Below are 24890 nucleotides of genomic sequence, written 5' to 3'. Positions count from 1 at the left end.
TTGTACAGCATTGTCTTATTAGGCTTATAAATAATATACTCAAATTTATACGCTGACCTGCACAGCATAAAACAGTGGATCACTCACATTGCAGTCATTGTTGTGTATGTGACAAAGATATTTCACACAGCTAATGAGTATGTTAAAGAGATATTAATATTCTTGAGGTTTTTTTTGGGCAAACGGCTGATCCACACAGTTAAATATTGGTTCCAAAAGTTTCTATTTTATCTGCAGTATTAGTCATTATACAGTATGAAATGTGAAAGTAATGTCTTCATCATATCCATATGTTGCAAACTGAAACAGGGTGATGATTTTATTTTTGAATTTTAAACTATAAAAAGAGAGGTTGTGTTGACTGTTGTGCGTCAGATCCTCATCTCCATTCTGGTTTCAATATCTAAACAAAGCAAAACATTTCTACAAGATATATGCAGCAGTAACTCCACCACCACCTTTCTTGGAATCACTAGATGACCTTCTAATAAGATGGAAGCAATGGCTTGATTCTTTTGAGACATACTTATGAGCAATTGGTGCTCTTCGGTTCAGTTCAGCAATGAGGAAATTTCTACTTCTTCATTTGTTAGGTTTTGAAGTCAGAGCTACAATGAAGCACTTACCCGAAATAGTTGTTGAAGGAGGAAACGATGAGTTGGATAAATATCAAGAAACCATGTAAAAACTTAAAATCAGGTTTGATGTGCAACCAAGTTTGGTTATACTCCATCACACATTTTCTAAAAGGATTCGGATTCCTAGAGAGGATGTAGGTACATAGTTACTGCACTCAGAAGACTGGTTGTGGAGTGTCAGTTTGAAAACTGTGCAAATCATTTAGTTTTAGACCAGAATATATGTCACTGTAGTGACAAGGTGATAAAGCAAAAATTGTTGTCAATGGGTGTTAGACCTGACAGCCTTAGGGTGATCACCCCCTAACTTGTTGCTTGCCTCCCTCCACTTTGTAGATACTGTTTTTGCTGGTTTTAAGACTCTGCACACTTTACCACTGCTACCCAGTGCTAAAGTGCATATGCTCTCTCCCTTTAAACATGATAACATTGGCTCATACCCAATTGGATTATTTAATTTACTTATAAATCCATAGTAAAATACACTCTTTGTGCCCAGGGCCTGTAGACTAAATGCTACAAGTGGGCCTGCAGCACTGATAGTGCCACCCACTTAAGTAGCTCCTTAACAATGTTCAAAGGCCTGCCATTGCAAGGCCTGTGTGTACAGTTTCAGTGCCAATTTGGCATTTAAAAGTACTTGCCAAGCCTAAAACCCCTCTTTTTCTACATATAAGTCACTCCTAAGGTATGCTCTAGGTAATCCATAGGGTAGGGTGCTGTGTAAGCAAAAGGCAGTACATGTACCTGTATAGTTTACAGGTCCTGGTAGTGTAAAACTCCTAGATTCGTTTTTACACTGCTGTGAGGCCTGCTCCTTTCATAGGCTAACATTGGGGCTACCCTCACATACTGTTTGTGTGGTAGCTGCTGATCTGAAAGGAGTAGGAAGGTCATATTTAGTATGGCTAGAATGGTGATAAAAAATCCTGCTGACTGGTGAAGTTGGATTTAATATTACTATTTTAGAAATGCCACTTTTAGAAAGTGAGCATTTCTCTGCACTTAAATCCTTCTGTGCCTTACAATCCACATCTGGCTAGGTTCAGTTGACAGCTCCCTTGTGCATTCACTCACACACACCCCAAACACAGGATACTCAGCCTCACTTGCATACATCTGCATTTTGAATGGGTCTTCCTGGGCTGGGAGGGTGGAGGGCTTGACCCTTCCATGACAAAGGACAGTAGCCTACCCTCACACAAAGGACTGCCACACCCCCTACTGGGCCCCTGGCAGACAGGATTGAACTGGAAGGGGACCTTGTGCACTTCTAAGCCACTCTTTGAAGTCTCCCCCCCTTCAAAGGCACATTTGGGTGTTTAAACAGGGCCTCTGCCACTACCAACTGAGACACTTCCTGGAGAAGATAACCTGAACCAGAACCTGCATCCTTCCAAGAAGAACTGCCTGGCTGCCCAAAGGACTCACCTGACTGCTTTCTGTGACGGACTGCTGCCTTGCTGTTGCCTGAAGAACCATTGCTTTAATCGCAGTGTTGAATTTTCAGGTAGAAATGAGCCAAGAGGGAGTGCAGGTGCGGGGGAGCATGCAGCTGAACACAAGCTGCACCAGGGACCTTGCTGGGCCACCTCTGCGGTCTTCTGGCTTTACCCTCAGGGGGAAGCCAGCCTCCTCCCATGCACGACGAGCCCAACCGCTGCATGTATACTGTGAGTGTGCACAGATTTCTTCTTGGTGTAACGTGCCTGCTGGTGTCAATTAAGAAGGTGCCAGCTCCATGGCTCTGTGAAACACCCAGGACGAAGGGCGCAAGGCAGGCCAGAGATTGTGCATTTTTTTTTGTGCAGCTTCCCCGTTAGAGTACGAGCCCCAGGCGTAACAGCATACCAGACAATCACTCAATTCTACAGGCTGAGATGTATGGCATGCCAGGTGTCATGCGTTCGAAGTTGTTCAATGGCTGTAGCTGTGCTGGGAAGTGGTAGGCAGTTCAACAAAGTCAGCAAAACTCCTGTCCCGTGGGGCTCCTGGGCACAGGAAAGCTTGGCATGGTGTAATGTGGAGCAACTCTTTGAATGCTGCTTCATTGCTCCACTGCTCAGCTCTGCTTTGCTATGTGGCTGCCACACCTCTCAGCTGCACCTGATCCAGGTGGTAGAGCTTCTAAAGATATATTTTTGAAAGAAGGTTTCCCTGCCATATTGGTATCTGACAATGGAACACAACTTGTGTTTAGTGAGGTGGAATGTTTTTTAAAGACTAGTGGTGTAAAACACCTAAAGAGCCCAATGGATTGGTTGAGAGAATGAACAAGGTGTTGGGAGAATGTAACTAGTTTGCTGTAGCAAACAAGTGTGTTTTAGCCAATGCAGCTAAGGCAATGTGGTTTTATCGCACTACTCCACATTCATCCACTGGGGTTTCGCCTTTTAAACTATTATGTGGATGTAGAGGTATGTCCTGTTTCTGTCCAGTATGGATGAACCAATGGGTCAAGCATGGAAAATGGAAGGATGAGAGTGTGAGAAAACGTGTTGAAGCACAAGACAAACAAAATGAATATATTGATGACAAAAACAAAGTTAGGATTTTCAAAATGGAGGTAGGTAATACTATACATGTAAAAAAAAACAGCATATGTGAGGAACGTGAAATCTAAATTTGGTTCATCTATAAAGGTGATAGGTGTAAAAGGTAACATTGTAAAGATTAAAGGTGGTCAATGGTGGAAGATTGGTTATGTGTAAAAGTAAAGTGAGTGGATGAAAGCTGTGCCAGAATGGATGAATGTTAAGAAAAGGGAACCAGAGAATGTAAGTAAAGGTATGAGAAGCAGTAACTGAACTAAGAAACTACCTTTACGATATAGGGTTTGATTAATAATGTTGTCTGTCTGTTATTCAATATGATAATATCATAAGCCAACATTTCTAAGTATTTTCTTTTATCTCCATGTCCCTGTGTATTTTAAGTTTTGTATAGATAAATATGAGCTAATATGCATACTTATTTACTTATGCTAAGATTATTTATAGTTATGTATTTATGTTTCTATGTTTTAAAGGGGAAACCCATGTAGTATCTTGATTAGAATGTTACGAACTAGAGCGAGGCTACCCTTAGTTCTAAGTTCTAGTTCTTAGTTTCTAGTTAGAAATGTTGATTATGACAGCCGTCAGTTGCTCATCTGCTACCCAGGTGTGCCAGCGGTGACTTTTTGTATGGTCTTCTCTTAACTAAATAAGTAAATGGAAGACGCTTACCATGTTTTACTCTGCAGATATGACATATATCTTATTGAAAATCAGATATCCCATTGGTGCTCCTAAATAGGAGGTCCTCCAAATTCGCTTTCTTTTTTTAATTTCTTAATTTAATATTTTCAAAAAATATTACCAACACAGCTATTCCTTTCCTCAGATCTCAAGAAATAAGGTAATGCTTTAACAATGTCCAGAAAAGGAATTTATCAAGGTCATTGTCTAGGTTGTTTATGTATTAAAGTATGTATTCAAGACTGTTCCTTTGTTTCATTATGTCTACTGAAGTTTTCACACCTATCATTCATCCTATGGCCCCTTTTAGAAAAGTTGGATGATTATCTATATAGATGCAACTTGCAAACAACCGTTTGATAACTCATTTAGACCAGTGACGGGTGATATATGTATACATTAGGTCGGTGTAATATATATTAGTTTTTTTTTTTAATAATGCACTCTGACAGTTTAGTAGAACATGAGGAGTGATTTCACCTTTCAGTCTTTCAAGGATTAAGCTAAGTATGTCAAGTTTCCAAAGTCAGCTTCTGTTCAATCAGGTGTATTAAAGCAGCTATTGGAAACAAATAAATACCCCATGAGACCAACAACTGCTGCGAGAAAATCACATAAGAATAACCTCCCATTCTTTTTATCAATGGCTGTTTTTCAGCCAATAAAATTTGAGGATTGGACCAAAACATGTTTTACACAGACTTCCATCTTCATCACACAGGTTTATAAAGTGGCAGCAACCCATCATTGTTATTATTTTATTATCCAGTGGTGGTCACCACTGGATAGTTATAGTTAGGATTGTGTTTTTATAGGAGAAGACTTTTTGAGTTGTCTCTAACTTAGGTGGCATTTGCGGAATTTCTAAACATGTTTTTGAAAAACGTGCTACTGTTTGACTAGTTCACACACAAAAAGTCCCAAAACAAATTTACACAATTTTTTTTTTCTCCATAGGAACACATTAGCAGCCCAAATCCCTGAATGGATTTACATTCATTTAGGCATAAAGCCTATATCTTGGTTCAGAAAGAGTGTTTTTTGTGATTTAGTTTAAATCTGTATAGTGGTTTTCTAGCAGTTAATGCTAAAAAAAATTGTATATGTAGGAATGCAGATCTGACAGATCTCAAGCTGAGATCTGATTGGCAGCCACCACATCAGTCAGGAAGTGATGACAGCCATAATGGGACTTGGGACTCAGTTTCGAGTCCTAAAAAATAAGTACAAATAAAACATAAGGGGCATGGTAGGGACACCCTGACACCCCAGGGCTGGTGGGGTGCAAAAACAAAAACATTAAAAAAATGTTGCCGTGAATTTGCTGAGGATCCACAAATCTGAGAAAAAAAACAACTTGGGGTGGGCCTTGGCCTGGTGGGGAGGGAACGCGTATTGTAAGTGGGGAGGAGGACGCCTGGCCCCCTCCCTGAACTTCACTGTTTCCCCAGGGACTACATGGCCTGGGGCAAAGGCTGAAAATGTTTGAAGGAGGCAAAAAGCCCCTCCCCGGGGCATTATAAGGCTTCAGAGACCCCATCCCCGGGAATCGAATGTATTAAAAAGGGGAGGGAGACCACGCAGCCCCCTCCCTGAGCCTAGAAAGCCCCAAGGGACCCCATCAGCCAGGGCTGAATTGTATAGTGAAAGGGGAAGGGGGCCACACCCCCCATTTCCAAGCCTAAAAAGGAACTGGGCACCCTGTGGCCCAGGGCTATAATTCTAATTACAATCGAGATGGCCACACAGACCCTCCTTCCTGATCTTCTAAAGGCCCCAGTGACTCAATAGCCTGGGGTCAAAATGTATAATGAAACAGGAGGGGTGCCATGCTGACCCCTTCTCCCTGAGCCTAAAAATCCCCTGGGAATCCCATCCCTCAGGGCCTGCTCAGTTACTCTGTCCTGTGGAGCCCACACATGGAACACAGTCGTTTTCCTGCCCACACTACTGCAGACATAAAAACGTACGTTTGCTTCCACCTGGCACGAGCATTTTTTCAAATCTCCCATCAGGCAGGACAAAACAAGCCTTCCCTGCTTGCAGGAGTGCTAGCAGGATAGTGAAGTCTGCACCTACTTGGCGGGAGATTTAAACATGCCCTTGCCAGGTGGGAGCAGGCTTTTGTTCAGTTTCCTTGCTATTGCTTTTGGACTAATGTCTGTATATGGTGGGTGGCTGCTGAGTAGAGAAAGAGAAGGAGCTCCAGTTTATAATAAAAGGGACTCTGTAATGATTAGACCAAAGCAAAAGTAAAGTGGGCATATTATTTAAATATCTATTGTGAGTGAACCCCAGGTTCAAAAGACACTAAGCTCTGTGCATTTGGCCTTGAACTGTAACATGGTGAACATAGAGTGGCGCACAGCAAAAGATGAGATGAATGGCACAGATTCATCAAGAATAGTGCTGGTAGTCAGAAGGGGATGGTTAAGAGTGGTATAAATTGAATATATAAGTAAGAGTGCCAACTAGATGAGTAATAGTTGAGGGGAAAAACATTTCAAATCATGGGTATAAGCAATGATTTATGAAGAGCCAATTACAATTGCTATCCCTCAGCCCATGTTATTGAGACTATCTACATGGACTACTTTATAGTTGGCAGGAATTGCTGTCACTACTAGGTCAGCCCTCCAAATTACAGCAATAAAGAAACTAATTATATTGAGTGAAATATTGAACTAATGTATTTCTTTCCTATGTTTTGAAGTGCACCACACTTAAGAGTAAACATTTCAGATGTTGATTGCATGAGGTAGGGGTGGTAGGCATGGTGCATGCCATAGTTAGTACTGTCAAAAGCATTAAGTTTGCCATGCACCTGTGAGACGATTAATTGAGTGGGCATCTGGGTGCCAGGGAGAAAATGGAGAGGCATACCTAGTTTGCAGGAGCATCTTGTTAGCTATGCCACCTTTGCAGACCTTCATGGCCTGAGGTGGATTCCTCACACTGAGCACCTTGTTTATATTTAGTTAGGGAAATAACGCTTACCTTAAAGTGAAACAACATATCATACACAATAATGTTTGTTTGAAGGACATACACTTGTTGCTCTTTCTCTAAGGTGTCTGTGTGTTTTTTTCAGCCCCTTGTGGAAAACCTGAAAATAGAGCCAAGGAAGAAGCTGTAGGCCCCTTGAAAAATGAGTACCAACACGGAGACACTGTACAATATTCCTGCCAACCAGGATACATAAAAATGGGACGAATCCTATACATGTGTAATGACGGAGTATGGACAAAAAAGGGTGGCGCTGGATGTAGAGGTATGTATATACAAAAACAAACTAAGTATTGGTGTTGCCTAATTTTTATGAAACATGTCACCACTGGTAGTGCCAATTTCCTTTCCAATAAACATTGCTGCAGCATTATTGTTAGAAATTGGGTTTCAGGTTGACAGAGGTATGCACCCTGTCCAAGAAGGAACCACGGGCCAGATGTAGGTAGCTGTTTGCATGTCGCAAACTGCGAAAAACGCAGTTTGCGCCATGCAAACAGCCTAACGCGATGCTCATCCCCAAATTGCGAGTCGGTACCGACTCGCAATTTAGGGATGCAACTCGCAAATAGGAAGGGGTGTTCCCTTCCTATTTGCGACCGCATCGCCATGCTGAGTTGCTTTGTGACCGCGAATGCGGTCGCAAACCAACTCGCAGTTACCACCCACTTGAAGTGGGTGGTAACTCATTCGCAAAAGGGAAGGGGTCCCCATTGGACCCTTTCCCCTTTGTGAATGCCGAAACAAATGTTTTTTCAGAGCAGGCAGTGGTCCTATGAACCACTGCCTACTCTGAAAGAAACCGAAACCAAATGGTTTCAGAAGTTTTTCTTTTTGCAACTCGTTTTTCTTTAAGGAAAACGGGCTGCAAAAAGAAAAAAAAAACTGCTTTATTAAAAAAGCAGTCACAGACATGGAGGTCTGCTGCCTCCAGCAGGCCACCATCCCTGTGAGTGCATGGACTCGCTATGGGGTCGCAAAATGCGACCCACCTCATTAATATTCATGAGGTGGGTCTTTGCGACCCCATAGTGAGTCGCAGAAGGTGTCTGAGACACCTTTCTGCATAAAATTTTGCGAGTTGCAAATTGCGAGTCGGTATGACTCGCAATTTGCAACTCGCAAAACTTTACTTTGCTACATCAGGCCCCACAATCCTAGTCAGGGTAAGTAAGTTACACACCATAAATTAACCTTTGCTCACCCTCTGGTAGCTTGGCACAGAGCAGGCAGACTTAAACTTAGGACGCAATGTGTTAAGTATTTATGCAACACTAAAAACAGTAAAACAGTGAAAATGCCACTCAAAAAGGCTCCAAACCAGTATAGAAAATCTGGACTTAATTTACAGAGCAAAACAAGACCAAAATGACAAAAAAACAATAAGCAGGAGTTGAAATTTTTATTTTTAAAGAATATCTGCAAATATAGTACTTAGAAACATATAGGGGGTTATTCTAACTTTGGAGGAGTGTTAATCCGTCCCAAAAGTGACGGTAAAGTGACGGATATACCACCAGCCGTATTACGAGTTCCATAGGATATAATGGACTCGTAATACGGCTGGTGGTAAATCCGTCACTTTTCCGTCACTTTTGGGACGGATTAACACCTCCTCCAAAGTTAGAATAACCCCCATAGTGCCAACTGGGGCTGTCTGGACAATGTAGACTGGGTAAAGCACGGGTCTTATGCAGGGACCATCGTGGACCTGCTGAAATCAGTACCTTGGTTCAGGGTTGCGTCGGCATCAAGGGAGGATGTGAAAAGCAGCCAAGTTGATGCTTCATTGTCGATCCTGGTCATGTAGGTGCTGCGTGGGTTCTGAACCACGTAATCGAGGATGCATCACTGCTGAACCCCTTAGATGTAGCCAATGCACCGTCATCGACCCTCATGCCCAGGGATGTGATGTCTCCTGAAGCAGCGATACATCAAAGGTGATGCATTGGTTCCAACTGGCGTAAAGAGAGCAATGCATGTTTTTTTGTAGATTGCCTAAGAACCCACTTCCCGGGGCCCAGGACTGTATTAAGGTTGAGTCAAGTTTTTGATGCCCCTGAGACTTCAAAACAGGAGGCAAGCCAGCAAACCCTTGGAGTCGCTTTCATAATGGGGAGGAGAAGATGCAGGTCCAGTTGTTCTCACTTCTAGGCTAGGAAGGCAGCAATTAGCAAGGCCGGCACAGCAGAGCAGGAGTCCATTAAAGTCCGACAGAGTGACAGTCCCTTCAGCAACACAGCAGTCTTTCTTCCTGGCAGAATGTCGTCAGGTCAGAAGTCCATTTCTTACACCAGTAATGCCTTTGAAGTGGGAGAGACTTTAAGCAGTGGCCTTTGAAGTGTGCAAAGTCCCTGCCATTCCTTCCCTGTCTCCAGACACACTACATGGGGCTATGCAGCCCTTTGCGAGGGCTCAGGACACAACTCATTCAGATGTAGGTGTCCACATCTCCCTCCTATACTGCCCAGGATGGGCCACCAGGATGTTGATGGTCCATCACTCACATCTAAGCTCCCTTTGTGTATGGATGTCCGGACGGAATGCACAAGAGCCCAGCTTTCACCCACCCAGCCAGCCATGTATTCAGTGACCAGAAGAAGCACTAGGGGCCAGATGTATCAAGCGATTTTGCATTCGCAAACGGTGCGAATCGCAAAATTCGGCCGTTTGTGAATGCAAAAATGCCTTTCAGAATGTATGAAAGGCATTCGCAGTGCAATTCTAAGGAACCGCTAAAATAGCGATTCCTTAAAATTGCGACCACATTTAGAGAATCGCAAATTGCGATTCTCTAAATAGGAAATCGCAAATAAGGAATCCTTATTTGCGATTTCTTAAGCACATGTATCAAGCATTTCCTAAATGCGAATTGGGCATTTAGGAAATGCAATTACCACCAACAAAAGTTTGGTGGTAACCATGTGCAATTTTTAAAAATGCATTTTAAATGCATTTTTAAAATTGACATGTAGCGCACACATGCCCCTAAGGCATGTGTGTGCTTCACATGTCCGTAAAAATATCTTTGGGGTGCAGCAGAGGGGGCCTTAGGCCCCCAGCACCCTGGGATTTGCATTTCCTAAATTGCGAATTTTTAACTGGACTTCGCACTTTAGGAAATGCAAAACCATTCAAAGCAGGCCCATAGGTGCAAATGGAGTTGGATTCTCTATTTGCGATTCGGTAATATCATTTGCGAATTTTAAGAAATCGCTATTACCGAATCGCAAAAATCATACATACCATTTTGCATTTCTTAAATAGCGATTTCTTAAAATTCGCTATTTAAGAAATGCAATTTGTTTTTTTGATACATCTGGCCCTAGATGACTTAAAGTAAGGAAATGCCAAGTTTCTAAAAATGGCATTTTCAGAATTACAATTTAAAATCAGACTTCACCATAAGTTGTGATTTTAAATTGTGATTCGAGAGACACCCAACTTGGGGGTCCCACCTCTTTCCCAATTGGAATTTTCAGTTATAAAATATAATACACTAATCCCAATGTTAACCTATGAGAGAGATAGGCCTTGCAGTAGTGATAAACCACTTTAGGAGTTTTTCAATACCAGGACATGTAAAGCTAAAAAGTATATGTCCAGCCTTTTAAATACACCACTCCCTGCCCTTGACGCTGTCCATGGTCTATGTTAGGGATAACATGTATTAAAAAGGAAGGTTTGGGCCTGGCAAGAGGATTAAGTTGCCAGGCCCACATGACATTGAAGACTGCACACACTGGCCCTGCACCATCACCATTATTCTGTCACTGTGAATACTACACAGTCCTTTCACAAAAGCCTTGCTTCCCTCAGAAAATTGGAAAGCATCCTTAGGATTGAAGGCTACTCCACAATAAATCTTCAAATTTATGGTTTGAATTGGTTAACTGCATTTGGAACAACACATACATTGGCTGGTCTGCTAACCTACCAGTGTAACTGCATGGCCTGATACAGAAACTGGAAAATTGCCTAGTAAATTAGAAATTATTTCCAGTCTGGCAAATTATTTTATTCGACATTTACTGAATTCAAAAGGGTAAATAAATATCCCAGTTTTGGAAATTTACAATGTTTGCATTTTTTTAAAATATAGAGTTTGATTGACTTAGTATAGAAAAGATTGCATCTTTATAGTTGAATTCACTCCTATCATTCCCCCAATCAACTGTAAAACATCAGCCAATAAATACACTTTCCATCTAATAACTAAGCAGAAGCCTAATGTGAATGAGGCACATTCATTATACGTTTTAATACTGCCCTATAATTTGATTTGTTGTAGCTAATTATGTACGCAGCCAGGACAAATATGATTAATTTATGTTATTGCAACAACAAGGTGATGGATGGAATGCTTAAATTAATCTCAGCCACTGGCAATCGCTCTTGCCACATTACAATTCGTCATTTGTCACACTCTATGGCACTCTAGACAATGGCCCACCTTAAACAAATCATTACCAACTGTGTTCCTTATGGGAGCAGTCCGTCTCAAACTGCCAGGTGAGGCCCCATCCAGAAGGGACCACATTCAGCCCCAGACCAATTTTATACCTACTTGAGGCACATCTGTAGGGTGTAGCTTCATTACTATGGCACAGTGAGCAGGGGATCCATGTCTAGGCATACCCATTGCACTTGGGGGGAGGGGTGGAATCAACTACAGCAATAACAAGGTGATGGATGGAATGCATGAATTCATCTCAGCCACAGGCAATAGCTGGGACTGTATTCCAGTTTTTTGTTCACCCCCCACCTTGCCACTGTAGAAGAAGCCCGTTTTATGTAATTCAGGATCCACCCTGCTCTTCATGGGAACAGCGGTCCTGGAGTGCCATATAAACTTTGTTATTGACTTGTGATTCATGCATAAGCATGCCACAATCTAATTCCTAATGCATTCCTTGATCAATACTTTTAATGTAGAAGGTCCAACGTCCCTTTTGTAAATTCAGTCTCCTTGCTAAATCATCTGCATACCTGTTGACATTCAGTTAGTGGATTGTCTACTATTAGATATCATCCTCTGTATCAATAAAGCTATTTTCCAATGGGCTGACATTGTTTTTTTCACTAATTGTATATCTGACTGTTCTAATGAATCTGTCCTACATGTGGTAGTCTATAAAGACAGACCGTTAAACATGCAACATTTTTAGTTTCACAGTGAGTATGTTCAAACAACTTAATGCATTTGTCATTCAGCTCCAATTGTTGTTATGCCTTCCCTATCCAATATCCATCGCCAGGAAGTAATCCTGCTCTGTTGAGTCTGATAGGAGGAAGTCTTGCAGTCTCTTAAAGTACAGGAGCTTTAGCAAAGGTGATAGTTTTGGCTGATATCTGCCACAATCAAGCAATCAAGGAGATCCGTACCTTCTTTAGAGATGAGAGAGATGATAGATTTTTATAATTAATACATCCTAATGATCACTTGTCGTTCACCTCCTTATGTGCAGTATACAACGATTAGGTGTTTTTCTACTTCCCTCTCTTGAAACATTCTCCCAGGTACACATCCTCTCCTGGTGATCTACTAGTAGCTAAGTCTCTAGTAGCATCTTGGATTTCTGCCAATGTTATCTCACTATCCAAGAGTGTTGTACCTTTGAGAGACTGTGATGTGAACTTAAACGGTCTAAAACATTTCTCCTTCAATTCTTACATGTTTTCAGTTTTAGGACTGTATAGTTTTTCATAAAAAAGGACAAATGAGTCTGCAATCTCAGGTGGATGAATGGACATGTGAACCAGATTATTGGTATGGACACATGAGATTCTCTGTCTCAGTTGATAGGCTAGTAGTACTCCCGCTTTTCCCCCTCTCTTATAGTGGTACTATTTTAATTTAACTAGGTTGTCTGGGCTTTAAATGTGAAAGAAGTATTCAATGCCATTTTCACCACTTCTGACTTCTTCTGTAAGGCTTAGAACGGTCTACAGTGCTACTGCTTTGTGAGGGAGTGTACCGATTGTTCCAGCAATGCTGTTAAGCAACAAACTTCCTCATGTCTTATGGCAAAGACACTTGTCGGCAGACTCCTCCATGTGGCGCTAGCCTCTGCTCAAATGCTTTAAGCTGACATTTGGCCGTTCATGTTCTTGCTGTAGTAAGACTGGAACAGAGCTTCCCCTTTTCAATGGGGGATGTCTTTATGTTTAGAGTTTGCATGCACCAGAGTGCAATGGAGTTGGTGTACCACATAATTCAAATCTAACTCTAATTGAATAAGAGCATGATCTGCTATCACTCCTGGCTGTATCCTACAGTTGATGATTATAGGGATTACTGACTTGTGTGCAAAAAGGAGGTCAATTTGGGATTCAGTGTCATGGCGGTTTGAGAGGGTGGTATATTTATTGTCATGTGTGTGCAGTAATCGTCACATCTGCATGAGACCATAGTCTGTACAAACACTAGCATAAACAGCTCTGTGATTGCTGTTTAGTCTGTCTGTTGGACTCATTTACAACTATGCTATTGCAATCAACATCAGTCAAGACTCAAAGAAGTTTGGAGAGGAAGTCTCATTTGGTGTGTTTAGGAGCATAGATTGAGCCTACATATAGGAACTGTCGAAAATCTTAAGCTTTGGCAAGATCTGGCAAAATTGGGGCTCTGTTTACGTTTCAACTACCCTATGTGGCAAAGTTTTCTAATGAGTTTAGCTACACTACATGCTTTTTGATGATATGGTGTTTACATGCGCATATCCTGTCTCTGATATGGTGCATCAGCTGCGTATTACAATGCCCACCCAGTTACATTTCATGTAGGATGATTCCTTGTTCAATATGGGAGTTTCACGAAGTAAAGCAATGTCTGTATGTTTGGTCCATAGGTAATTTAGAGTTTTTTTTCCTTCCTTAACTTATTTGTCTGTGCCCTTGACATTACGTGATAGAATAGTCAGTGGTTTTGAATTTGTGTGTGGCATGGTCAGGGTAATTCTATTAGAATGTATGATATTGAACTGGAGAGACCAAGAGATTGCCAACGGGGAAGTAAGATATAATCCTATATTGATCTCAATCAAGCTCTCAGACAAAGTTTTTTTATTTATTTTTTTTATACAGGTTTACCTTATAATTGTGCCCTCTGGCTGCTCTAGATTGTCCATATGCTCGCCTTGGTCAGGACACACCTTCTATATATTGTGTGTGTATTGAACTGCAAGATACTTCGGCTTGTAAACTAGTTTTGTTTGTGACAGTTAACCAGATTATGCAAAGAACTTAGTGGTAAAAACAAATACTTAATTCCAGCTATAGTGCAAATCAGTAATGTAATGGTTCTGTCAATATAAGTACAACAGTCACTCAAAATCACTCAACTTAGTCATTGATCAACAATCTTACGTAGTTGGTGAGCACTCTTCAAATATGATCTGGTATTGCAGTCTTTGTGCAGCATGTCAATGGTTTTGCCAAGGTCTTCTTTGCTGGATTTTCTCCTGCCTGACCTAACATGGTCCACATCAGCACTGCATTGAATATTACATTTATCTTGAGTTCTGCGCACAGCATCCAATGATCCTGTTCTATATGGAGAGAATACACCGATCAACTCAGAATATAGATAGTCCAAAAAGAATTCCGATGTAATCTGAGGACTTAAATTCTGTTGTCTTTCCTTCCACATTCCCAGTCATCATTGTAGGTTCCAAAGGCCATGTTTGATTTCTCTGCTCCAAGGTTGTGGACTCAGTGCCAGATATTTATTTCAAATGATTTGGTGTCCACAGAGTAGTTCGCTGAGATATATATCACTTGTCCATTGTAGGGAAAAGATCTTCTTTTTTTTAATTGCATTTGGACGCCTCAGAAAGCACTTAGTGATGAGGTGTGCTGTCTTTGTGGATGAGGCATGAGAACTGACCCTATGTGGTCTTTGAACTTTGAGTGACAGCTCAAATTATATCTATAGGACTGCTGGAAGAAAACTTTTCATCAATCCTATCATCATCTCACTTTCAGATGATTTTTCAACTATTCTATAGACCCAGATATTGTTTCAATGATTCAGGTCTTCCAAATTTAAGAGTTTCTCTTTTATTTTCCAAAGGTCTTGTTCGTGCCCATACACTAGTCTCTGTTGCCATTATTTGTCTCTTAATGGAGTCCAGGCATGTGTTGAACCCTGAAATGTCTGCTCTTGTTCATTTTAGGTCTGACATTTTGGAATCATTCACATTGGAACATTTGGAAACACTATGAAAAACAAGAACTGCAGGGGCAATCTAGTGGGAGATTTGTGTGTTGTCTCAGATAGATGAAAACCCTTATCTGGGCAGTGCCCTCCCTGTTGTCTGGTAACACTGCTCTGCAGTAGTGGGAAGTGTTTTCAGCCTCATGTACAGTAAAAAAGCACAGTGGGTGGGTTTTTCACACAAACTTCAGTTTGAATTCCTTGCAGGATCATTGTGCATATTTGGAATCACACAGTAAGCAGTGTATTCCTTGGTATACTACAGTCAAGTGTGAATTGACTTAAAGATCATTGCAAATTATTCTGGAACTGGTACAGCTGTTGTTCAATATTTAGAGCCCTGTGCTGCATCTTTAATGTAGTCAGGTCTGCATATTAGCTGTGAGTAGTCAGTGACATAGAACACAAATCATACCCCTATGCTTGTGTTTGTTTTTTATTGTTTGAATTTATGTCCTTGGCAGTTATCACAGATGTCCTTCACAGTAAGAAGTATAGTTTATGTTGATGTCTCTGTTCATTTCTCATGCAAGTACTTATGGGGTTGCCCAAGTATCAGCTGATGTGGAGTTGCCAATAGGCCTTGCAGCATCTACTCCCATCTCAGGCTGTCAGTACAGTTAGCTGGATTTCATTAGAATGGGAGGTAGGATGGTGTCCTAATATATTGCTGTGGTAGAGGCTAAGCACAAGTCAACATCATCTCCTGTGTCCTCAGAACAGCTGTTGCACTCATTGTACAAGCACACTCTTGTAAACAAAGGTAATAAGGGAGATATTCTCGATCAGTTGTCAAGTCGGCCCCTCCCTGGTTGTCTTTGGGGTTTTCCAGGAGAAAACTCAGTTAATATTTAAGAGGAGAAAGATGAAGCTGATCTTTTATATGATCTTGCTGGCTAGATGACAACATTTGTAGAAAATGGGTCCCCGACATTGCAGGAGTGGTTGGAGGTGCTAATTTATAATTCTACTTTGGACATGAAGAAGGGGAGGAAGGAGCAGGAACTTTGGGCTCCTTTAAGAGACTAGTTGGCAAGTTTGCTTTATTAGTTTTCCCTCCTGGGGCCTTGATTGTCTGATGATTACACTGCTTCTGATCCTAAGTACACTTTGTGGATCTCATGCAGCACATGATCAGTGACTCAGCTCTGTTTTCCGGACAGGAGCCTCCCGAAGGAGAGAGGCAAAGAGTGGTTGGAGGATGCCTGAGTTTTCTGGGCCCCCCCTTGAGTCAGATTGTGGTAAATGAGGGCATTAAAAAAACATTTGAGCGATGAATAAAGCACTCAATACAAATTGATGGAGTAGTGCTATGGAAACATATCGTAAATAAATAGGGCCATTCAACATGTTTCAAAGGCTTCATTATGGCCTGAAAACCAACTTCTTTTTCTGACCCTACTCCCCTCAAGGTACAGATACACCTAGAGGGAGGATGCAGGTATTCATTACTGACTCACAAATTGAGGAAATCCCTGCCCATGGAAATTGCATACTTCTTTGCAATTCAGTAGTCACTATTTGTTTCTGTTAAGTGTGCCATTCTATGTTTTGCTTGCTAGTCATCAAGAAAGTCCCCTCACCTAACTGTTTGCACGGTACAAGTACATACATTGGTATGCAAAGATAGGCAGCTGAATTTCTAACCACTAATAATGGGTCTTTATTGGTGCTGCTCCTGTGGTCGGTAACGTACACAAAGAATGAAAAAGTGGTTGCAGAGTCATTCACAGATAGCAAAGATGTGATAGCATCAATTATATATGGAATGTTGTGGGCTACAATGAAAACCGTAAACTTGCTTTCTATATTGTATGAGCGGGTGCCTTGTGTTTAGTTGTACTGCATATTAAATTTAGAGACATTTTTATGTTTTAATATCTCAAATGCTGATTTCGCCCTTTTTCAGAAAAACCTTGTGGACATCCAGGAGACATCGAATTTGGCACCTTTGAACTAACAAAAGCAGATGAATTTGTTTTTGGGGCCCGAGTAGAATACAAGTGTGATGAAGGGTATGTTATTTAATGTGTATTCAAGCCAGCAACAATCTCCGTTTGTGTATTATAAGTTGCCCTGGTACTCTGAGAAGATTTGGTCAATGTCGGCGTGTACTTTATTGGTTCGGATATTATGTTCACAAAAATAGGCACGTTTACATTTGGTAAGTGGTATTCTTTTTTTTCTTTTTTTTTTGCTTTCTACCACTGAATTGGCCCGTTCAATACCACCTTGAGGTGATGTTTTGCCAATTTGGTAAGGCCTGGCCAAATCTTTCTCATTGTAGCAAGAAGGTGAGTGTAGTGGTGACTTTGGTCTCTTTTAGCTTCTCTGCGATTCTCCAGAAACATGGGCTCCAACAAATGCAGGACCCGATTCAAATGTGTGAGCTAAGCAATTCACCTGGAAGGACAGACTGGCCTTTGAGGTTCTCAGCATTGGTATTTTTGAGAAACAAAACAATGTATGGCAGTCATGATGTATCCTGCATTTGAAAATTACATTAAACAAAGTTGAGGAAGAACATTCTGGGCTTAAATCAGAAAGAATTCAGGAAACTTCACCAAGACGTTTGCTGTCTTTTATGGGTGTAGATTTCTGAATTAAGAAATATACACAATTTCTAACAGTGTGTGACAGGACAACTTTTGTGAATTCATGCATGTGACTGTGAAGGGTTCTCCTATGTGTAACAGTACGTACTACAGGGGATCAATGATTATGGTTAAAAGCCATTAAATGTGTGTAGTACCCTTTTCCTTTGTTCATCCCTTTTCTCCGTACTCTGTAGACTGCTTTCCCCACAGACAACCCCCTTGCCCTACAGTCCCACTATTTTTTTCGGGAGTCCAGAGGTTGCATTTCTATTTCTACACTGGAACTTTAACTACTCCTGCCTCTGACAATTTCTAAGGAAAATGGGAATCAAAAGTGCTGTGAATATCTACAAATGTGAGCTTTTGTGGCTCTTCACAAGCTTTCAAGTACAGCTCATGCTTGGAAAGCTCATGTCTTGATCTAGCTGAGGTGCTAATATGAGGTCTCCAACAATGGGTTTATATGCTGGTACTAGTTTATTTTGAAGTCCAGTGGAACTGTGGCGGCTAATGTCCTTTAAAAGTGGTGGGGCATAATCCTTGGTTCGAAATCCAATGAGCTTATTCTTGAAGGGTTCTCTCACACTTTCTTACACTAAGGGTCTCATTTAGAAATATTTAGCATAGGGCAGCCCCGCAATTCTTTTTGCTGTGCTGCCCTAAGCCAAATTGAAAGAGCAGGAATGCACCATATCTATGGTGCATTACTGTCCTTTCAGTCGGTGCACACTTCGGTGCCTAACGTTGTTGGCAAGATTGTTTTTGTGCATGAAGGGACACCTTCCTGCACAAAAACAATCCACGGAGGCGTTGTCCTCCTTCTATGTGTGCTGCAGGATGCAGCACACATGGAAAGAAGGAAAACACAAGGAGAAATTAAAGCATTTCTCTTCGATATGGCTGCTCTGGGGAGGTGTAAGGTTTTGGCACTGCCCCAGGTTTACGTGACTTTGTAAATCTGGGGCAGCATCAAAATCTATGGGTGTTGTGTGGAACACCTAGTGCAATGTCCATGGAATGCCTTGCTGCTTTGCCTTACTCCAGATCTATGAGGCCATGCAAACCCACGCAGGATGGCTTTGCGTCGCCTCATAGATATGAGTGAGAGGCATGCGCCATCGAAGCGTCTAAAACATAGTGACGTTCCGGCGGCACAGGTCTCTTGTAAATAACCCCCTAAGTTTAGTGTCTCACTTTGACTCACTCAGTCTCACTCTGTCTCACTAATTTATACAGTCTCACTTAGTCTCACTCATTCTGAATTACTCAGTCTTATTGTCTTACTGTCTCACACACAGTAACCCTCAGTTACATTCTCACTCAGTCACTCACATTCATTCTTCCACATACTCATCCTTACTGTCACTCGTTCATATTCACTCTGACTTACTACTTCACTGACTCTCTCTCACTTTAACTCACACACATAATCACACATACATACTCACAGTGCGGTAAATGGCGCAGGCACCTACATGCACCTGTGACATCAATCAAACAATGTCACTAGCTGCCTCAGTTTATTGCTGGACATGAAGTGGGTCTGCATTTTATTTTTATTACACCAAGAGTGAATAATTATTTACTCTTGATACAATAAAAATGGACCACAAAACACGGAAGGTGTAGTGTAGGTGTTGAGCCCATAAAGGAAAGCCACCTCTGGTCAGGGACATCCCCCCTCATCAAACCAATCCATCTACTCAATCATCAATCTGTTCTCTTATCCACCACCCTTTCATCATCTAGTCATCCATCCTTTCACTCATCCATCCATCCTTTCACCCATCCATCTACCTTTTAGCTCCATCTATCCATCCTTTCACTACATCCATCATCGTCCCTTAGGGTCATCCTTCTGTCCACTCTTTCACTCAGCCATCCATCCTTCCATCCATCCATCCTTCCACTCATACGTCCCTTTTCACCTAACTTTTTCACTCAGCCATCTGTCCTTTCACTCCCCCATTATCATTAACTCATCCAAATATCAATTCACCCTTTCACTCATCCATCCATCCTTTCATTCACACATCCAGCTACCCTACCTTTCACTCATCCATCGATCGTTTTAATCATCCATCTTTACATACATCCTTTCACTCATCTATCCTTTTGTTCATTAAATCATTTTCCACTCCATCCATCCATTCACTCATCCATCCTTTTACACTTCTACTCATCCATCTTTTCACTGATTCTTCAATCTATCCCTCCTTTCTCTTATCCATCAATCCATCATTTCACTCCTCCATCCATCCACCCACCAACCCTCCCTTTCACTCATACACCCTCTCTCCCTTTCACTCATCCATTCTTATATCCATCCTTTTACTCATTCATCCATGCATCTATCAATCCACTGTTTCATCCATCCTTCCTTTTACTGACTCACTTCCCAAGTTCATTATGAGCCTTTGCCTGCTAAGCTTCAAACAGAAGAGGCCCAACATGTAGTTGCCAAAGCAGGGAGTGGGGTGGGGGTGCAGGGTGGCAATGCCCCTGATGCAGAAGCTTAACTGCACACTTACCTCTTGATCCACTAGTGCAGTTGTTGTCTACAGCTGGATCCTTCTCTCTCTCTCTCTCTTAGGCCTCTATGCAAGATAGGGAGATCTGTCATGCTCAGCTCCATAAAGTTTTTTTCAAAGTGAAACCAGATGCAGTACTAAACATGTGCTACTGCTAGGGACTGAGCCCCTTGACCTCTCCTACAGCCTGCCCCTATGTAATGATCAACAAATTGTTGCCACCCACTTCATCCTTGACCTCATCAGCCTGCCCCACTCCCAGCCATTGAATTGACTGGAGCTTTGCCGTCTCCTCCCAGGGCCACTATTTATGCATCCCAAAAGCTTTCTAATTCAGCACTCCCTCTACTGTTGTAGGTTGTGCCTGCAGGTTGAAGAAACCCTCACCCTGCTGGCGCAATAGGACATAATCAAAGTTCACTAGAGTTCACACAAGAGATTCAGCACACTGTGTCATAGCAGTAATTTATTTTCAGCTTCTCTGCATTTATTTCCTTGTTCTTGTGTCTCGCTGAATGTGGCACGGCCCCTTTTGCCCATGAACACCAATCGCCCCTGCAGTGGGATGCTGCGTTTGCAGGGAAATATGCATTTCTCAGAAACTCGTTTACTGGACTTCAAAGTGGGCAAAGTGAAAGTGAAGCCAATAGAATACATTATTTCTTCCCCATTCTGAAATACATTTCTAAGGCTTATCTAGCCTTGACTCCCTTCAGAAATAAATAGATGAAATTAGGGGTTTAGGGAAAACAGCAATCTGCTTGTTGTTTTTTCTCAGCTGGAGAAAGTAACCAGTTGTGTCTTGACCATGTAAGTTTAAAATTTGAGGCCAATTGAAGGTATCCCACTTACTTTGATTGGCTTTGAACCAGCTCAGGAAAATTAAAGAGCACTCTGGATTAAGTTGAATGGATTGAGCAGCAATGAACTCCAGTCTTAAATCTGGCGAAGAAGTTAGATAAGAGGGATTTGAGCTAATATTGGGCTATATCCGAGATGATTAACCAGTCTTTGAGGTACTTATGCAAGATCTAATAGCTGATGAAAAGTAATGTTGTCCAATGGTTTAGCAGAACGAGAATAGTAGTTTCCCCCATGTCCATATATTAAAGGATGCATTGTCTCATGTTTAGAACTGGCAGTTTGTTACTAGTGTTGAAGTGGAAACTAACTCGGTAGCTACAATTGGAAAAGTGAACAAATCTTTAATAATTCAGTAACTGTGGGGGAGGTTTGAAAGTTGACAGAACATACAGGGACATCAGAGTCCAACATGGAATTTTTCGGCAATGTTTGAAATAAACATCTCCTGAAAGGATTTATTTTATAATTGCATTATGTGCTAATAATAGGACAGTTCTGTTACAAACCTTGAATGGACAGCTAACTGTGATTGAATGGCCAGCCTATACATCTTATGCATTGTAGCACCTTCTGTGTGCTTGTTAACGCTAGTTTTGATAAATTGTGTTGTTGAAGGCAGAGCTTTACCTTGAGGAAAGAAAAGAGATAGAAACTGATAAATTCTATCCTTAATAAACTCTAATCGATTAAAGTATAAGATTTTAAGTTTGTTGCTAAATTATTGTAGGGAGGAGCGAAGGGAACAAATTACACTTTTAATAAGCATATGCCTGTCAACGAAGACGATCTAGAATTTGTTGCAAAGGATTTAGGAAGATATCTCTGAAGATTAGTACATGTAATAGATGTTTGAGAGGCATACTAAACAGTTTTGTACTGATTGTCAATAAGTAATGTCTATCATTAGTCATGTGCTATAGCTTTCTTTTTGTCTCCATTAAAATGTGGCAAGTAAGGCTGTGTTTTTCTTTTTCCTATGGTTTTGGCCAGGTCCAAGATGAACCAGTTGTACCAAAGATAGGAATCAGGTTAGGCAGATTTCTTTTTTGAGAGTGACGGGAAAGGGAAGCATCGTCATTTGTCCCTAGGAGTGGGTGAAGTTTATTATTTGGTGTTCTAGACCAAAAACATTCTCTGCTTGGTGAAGGTGACTAAAGATTCCAGTCTTGTCGAAATTCATGGTTGTGAAGTTTAAACACCCTAATGACAATTTCCTGCTACAGTATATGCTTATGGGAGGGGTACATCCCAGGACCAGACACATGGACAAGGAAAACTTGCAGTAGGGTGGATTAGAGAACAATACACAGGTTTCAGCTTTTACACATAGAAATGGGATCGCAGCAAGTGATAAAATGGCAGCCAAGTGGCGCCAGTCTGTGTATTAGAAACATTGCTGAAAAATGTCATGTTGGACTCTGATGTCCTTATATCTTTTGTCAACTTTCAAACCTCCTCAGAGTTACTGAATGGTTGGTTCCATTTCAACACTGCACTAAACAGCCGATCAAGACAGTTGGAATGCTTTCAGATGTTCTGAAGAGTCTCAGAAGCTACAACATTTTATTTTTTTTAAGCGAATTCACAACTTCGGGCACCTATACACTTTTTGTTTCATAGGTATTTTTCAGGCTCTGACATGGAAAACGACTGGAAAAAGTGAGATGTCATGCACGGTATAAACTGCTTGCTTAGTTTATGATAGCCAAAAGTTTGAGATTAGAAAAGGGTGTAAAAATGGTCATGTGAAGAGACTGGAGAGAAAATAGACTGATTAAAAGATAAGATCTAAATGGAATTGATTGCAAGTAGGTCATCATAGGTAAATATCAGAGCATGAGTTGTCGAGCTGAGAATCTATAATGAAAATGTGCCTTTTTATAGTGTTTCATAAAATATTCATGCCATTTCTCTGTTACTAATACATATTTCAGTGGTCCTTAATTTCCCAACCTCGAAAAGATCAAAGCTGAGTTGCCCTTGTTGTTTTTCAAACTTGTAACCTTTAGATCATTGCATTGATCAGAAGCAAGCGTTTAACTCGGTGAGCAACGTTGCCACCAAATGGATCAGTTGCCTTCCTCCGCCTGGATATCGAAGTCATCCACAATAATAATATAGTTGTGTTAGTTTGTAATGCCATTGAGGTACAGAATTATGTCACACAGAAAGATGCCTATAGATATTGCAATCAATAAAGAAAATATATATGATGCAACAAACTTTGCTAGTGTTTAAAATACTTTTGGGAGTAATGTGCTTCAATGATAAGAATACATTTATAGGGCCTTGCTTACAAATGGACAACTATTTTACGATCCCTTCACAAATATCTATTTGCACAGGGATTTCTGTTACAAGTTTTGCGGAGTCTTACACTTAGTAAATACCAAGTGACATAAAATGATTTGACTTTAGTAGGGCAAACCAGCTGAAAGTTTAACTGGGGAGTAAGCCCTGTTACGTACAATATACGTGATGGTTAACACACCAAAATCTATGAGTTTTTTTCTGATTTGAAAGAGGAAAACACCTAATTGGAGATAATTATTCCACCTTATAAATTCTGAACCCTGCACATTAGTTTATCTTATAACCCTCCTGGGCACTTAAGCCAAGGTGGGAGAAAACAAGTGAGAGATCGGGAGACATGTGGGGAATGCTGCCTTGTATTGTCTTTGTTGCTGTTAAGCTAATTCTGCAGCTCAAATAACATTTACAAGTCCAATCCTCCTAAAAAAATGTTCTTATTTTTTAGATCCATTGTGAAAGGCATGAATACCAATGTCATAATGAAGACCCATTAAAGATAATGCAGTTGGGTATCTTCTTGGACCAGGACATACAGTGAACCTATTTGAATGGATGGACTTTCTATTAATTTGTCCAGTGTTTCAAGACAGTGCGACTGATCCTTGGAGCACTTGCTTACCAATATTGCCGCAATTGACACATCAAAGTCATATACATTGACAAATGCTTCACAAGTGACTTCTCTTATATACATTAATAAGCACATACTGCACAGAGGAAACCCATTGGTACATTATTAAGAAAACAGACTGTATTTAAATGAAATGTAAATCATTTTTCCAAAGAAACTCAAAAAGTACTTAAATTATATTTCCATAGCAATCATTCTTCTGATAAAGTGTTGAAAAGTCCAGCCCTGGCCTTTTTTCAACATTTAAGTGTAATTACCGGCTCGTACCCTTTCTAAAGACTTTTAAGGCTTCCCAGTACTCTTACTGCCGTCTTTCATCCAGCTCTTTTTAGGTCTCGGGTCTAAACGGTGTTCATGCGCTGTCTCAAACCGAGATATGCAGTGTCTACTTCATGGGTTAACAGCGAGCCCATCGCTTCCCACTTACTGGCAATATCGTTGCTCTATTTTGCATTCTCCCCATTTGTGAAGGGCATGCATACGTCATGCCTTTTCCAGTGTTTACCCCTCCCCGAGAGCACCGGCTCTGTTAACATAGGCACAGCAGTCACATTTTAAGCAATGATTCATGGCTGTTTTTTATAAGTTTTCAGTACCACACAGACCATCGCAATGGAGCAGTAACCTTCAAAACAGCAGAAAACACCCAAGTAAATTTGAAATATGTTTACCTTTTTACAGGTGGAGACAAGCGCAGCTTCAATAATCTCCTTCAAGGTATTTTATTCAGTTGGCATTTCAAGCGGAGAGTGGCTTGCGGGAGTAATTCATGTCAGCACAGCTCATGTCAGACATTTGTATTAAATTTCTATCATCACACAAAAGGATGATGGACGGAGTGCTGAAACGTTTC

General features: G+C 41.0%; 1 protein-coding gene across 1 annotated transcript in view; it reads left to right on the top strand.

The window, feature by feature from the left end:
- Positions 1-24890, top strand: part of LOC138293099 (complement factor H-like) — a 639206-nt gene that overhangs the window by 51120 nt on the left and 563196 nt on the right. Inside the window, exons 2-3 of the mRNA XM_069232111.1 lie at positions 6969-7148; positions 17011-17116. Coding sequence (XP_069088212.1) covers positions 6969-7148; positions 17011-17116 — 286 coding nt within the window. The remainder of the gene's footprint in view (positions 1-6968; positions 7149-17010; positions 17117-24890) is intronic.

This window comes from Pleurodeles waltl, chromosome 4_2 (assembly GCF_031143425.1).
Source record: "Pleurodeles waltl isolate 20211129_DDA chromosome 4_2, aPleWal1.hap1.20221129, whole genome shotgun sequence".
Classification (NCBI taxonomy): Eukaryota; Metazoa; Chordata; class Amphibia; order Caudata; family Salamandridae; genus Pleurodeles; species Pleurodeles waltl.
Note: the sequence above shows the minus strand (reverse complement) of the source record. Positions and strands in the feature narration are given on the sequence as shown.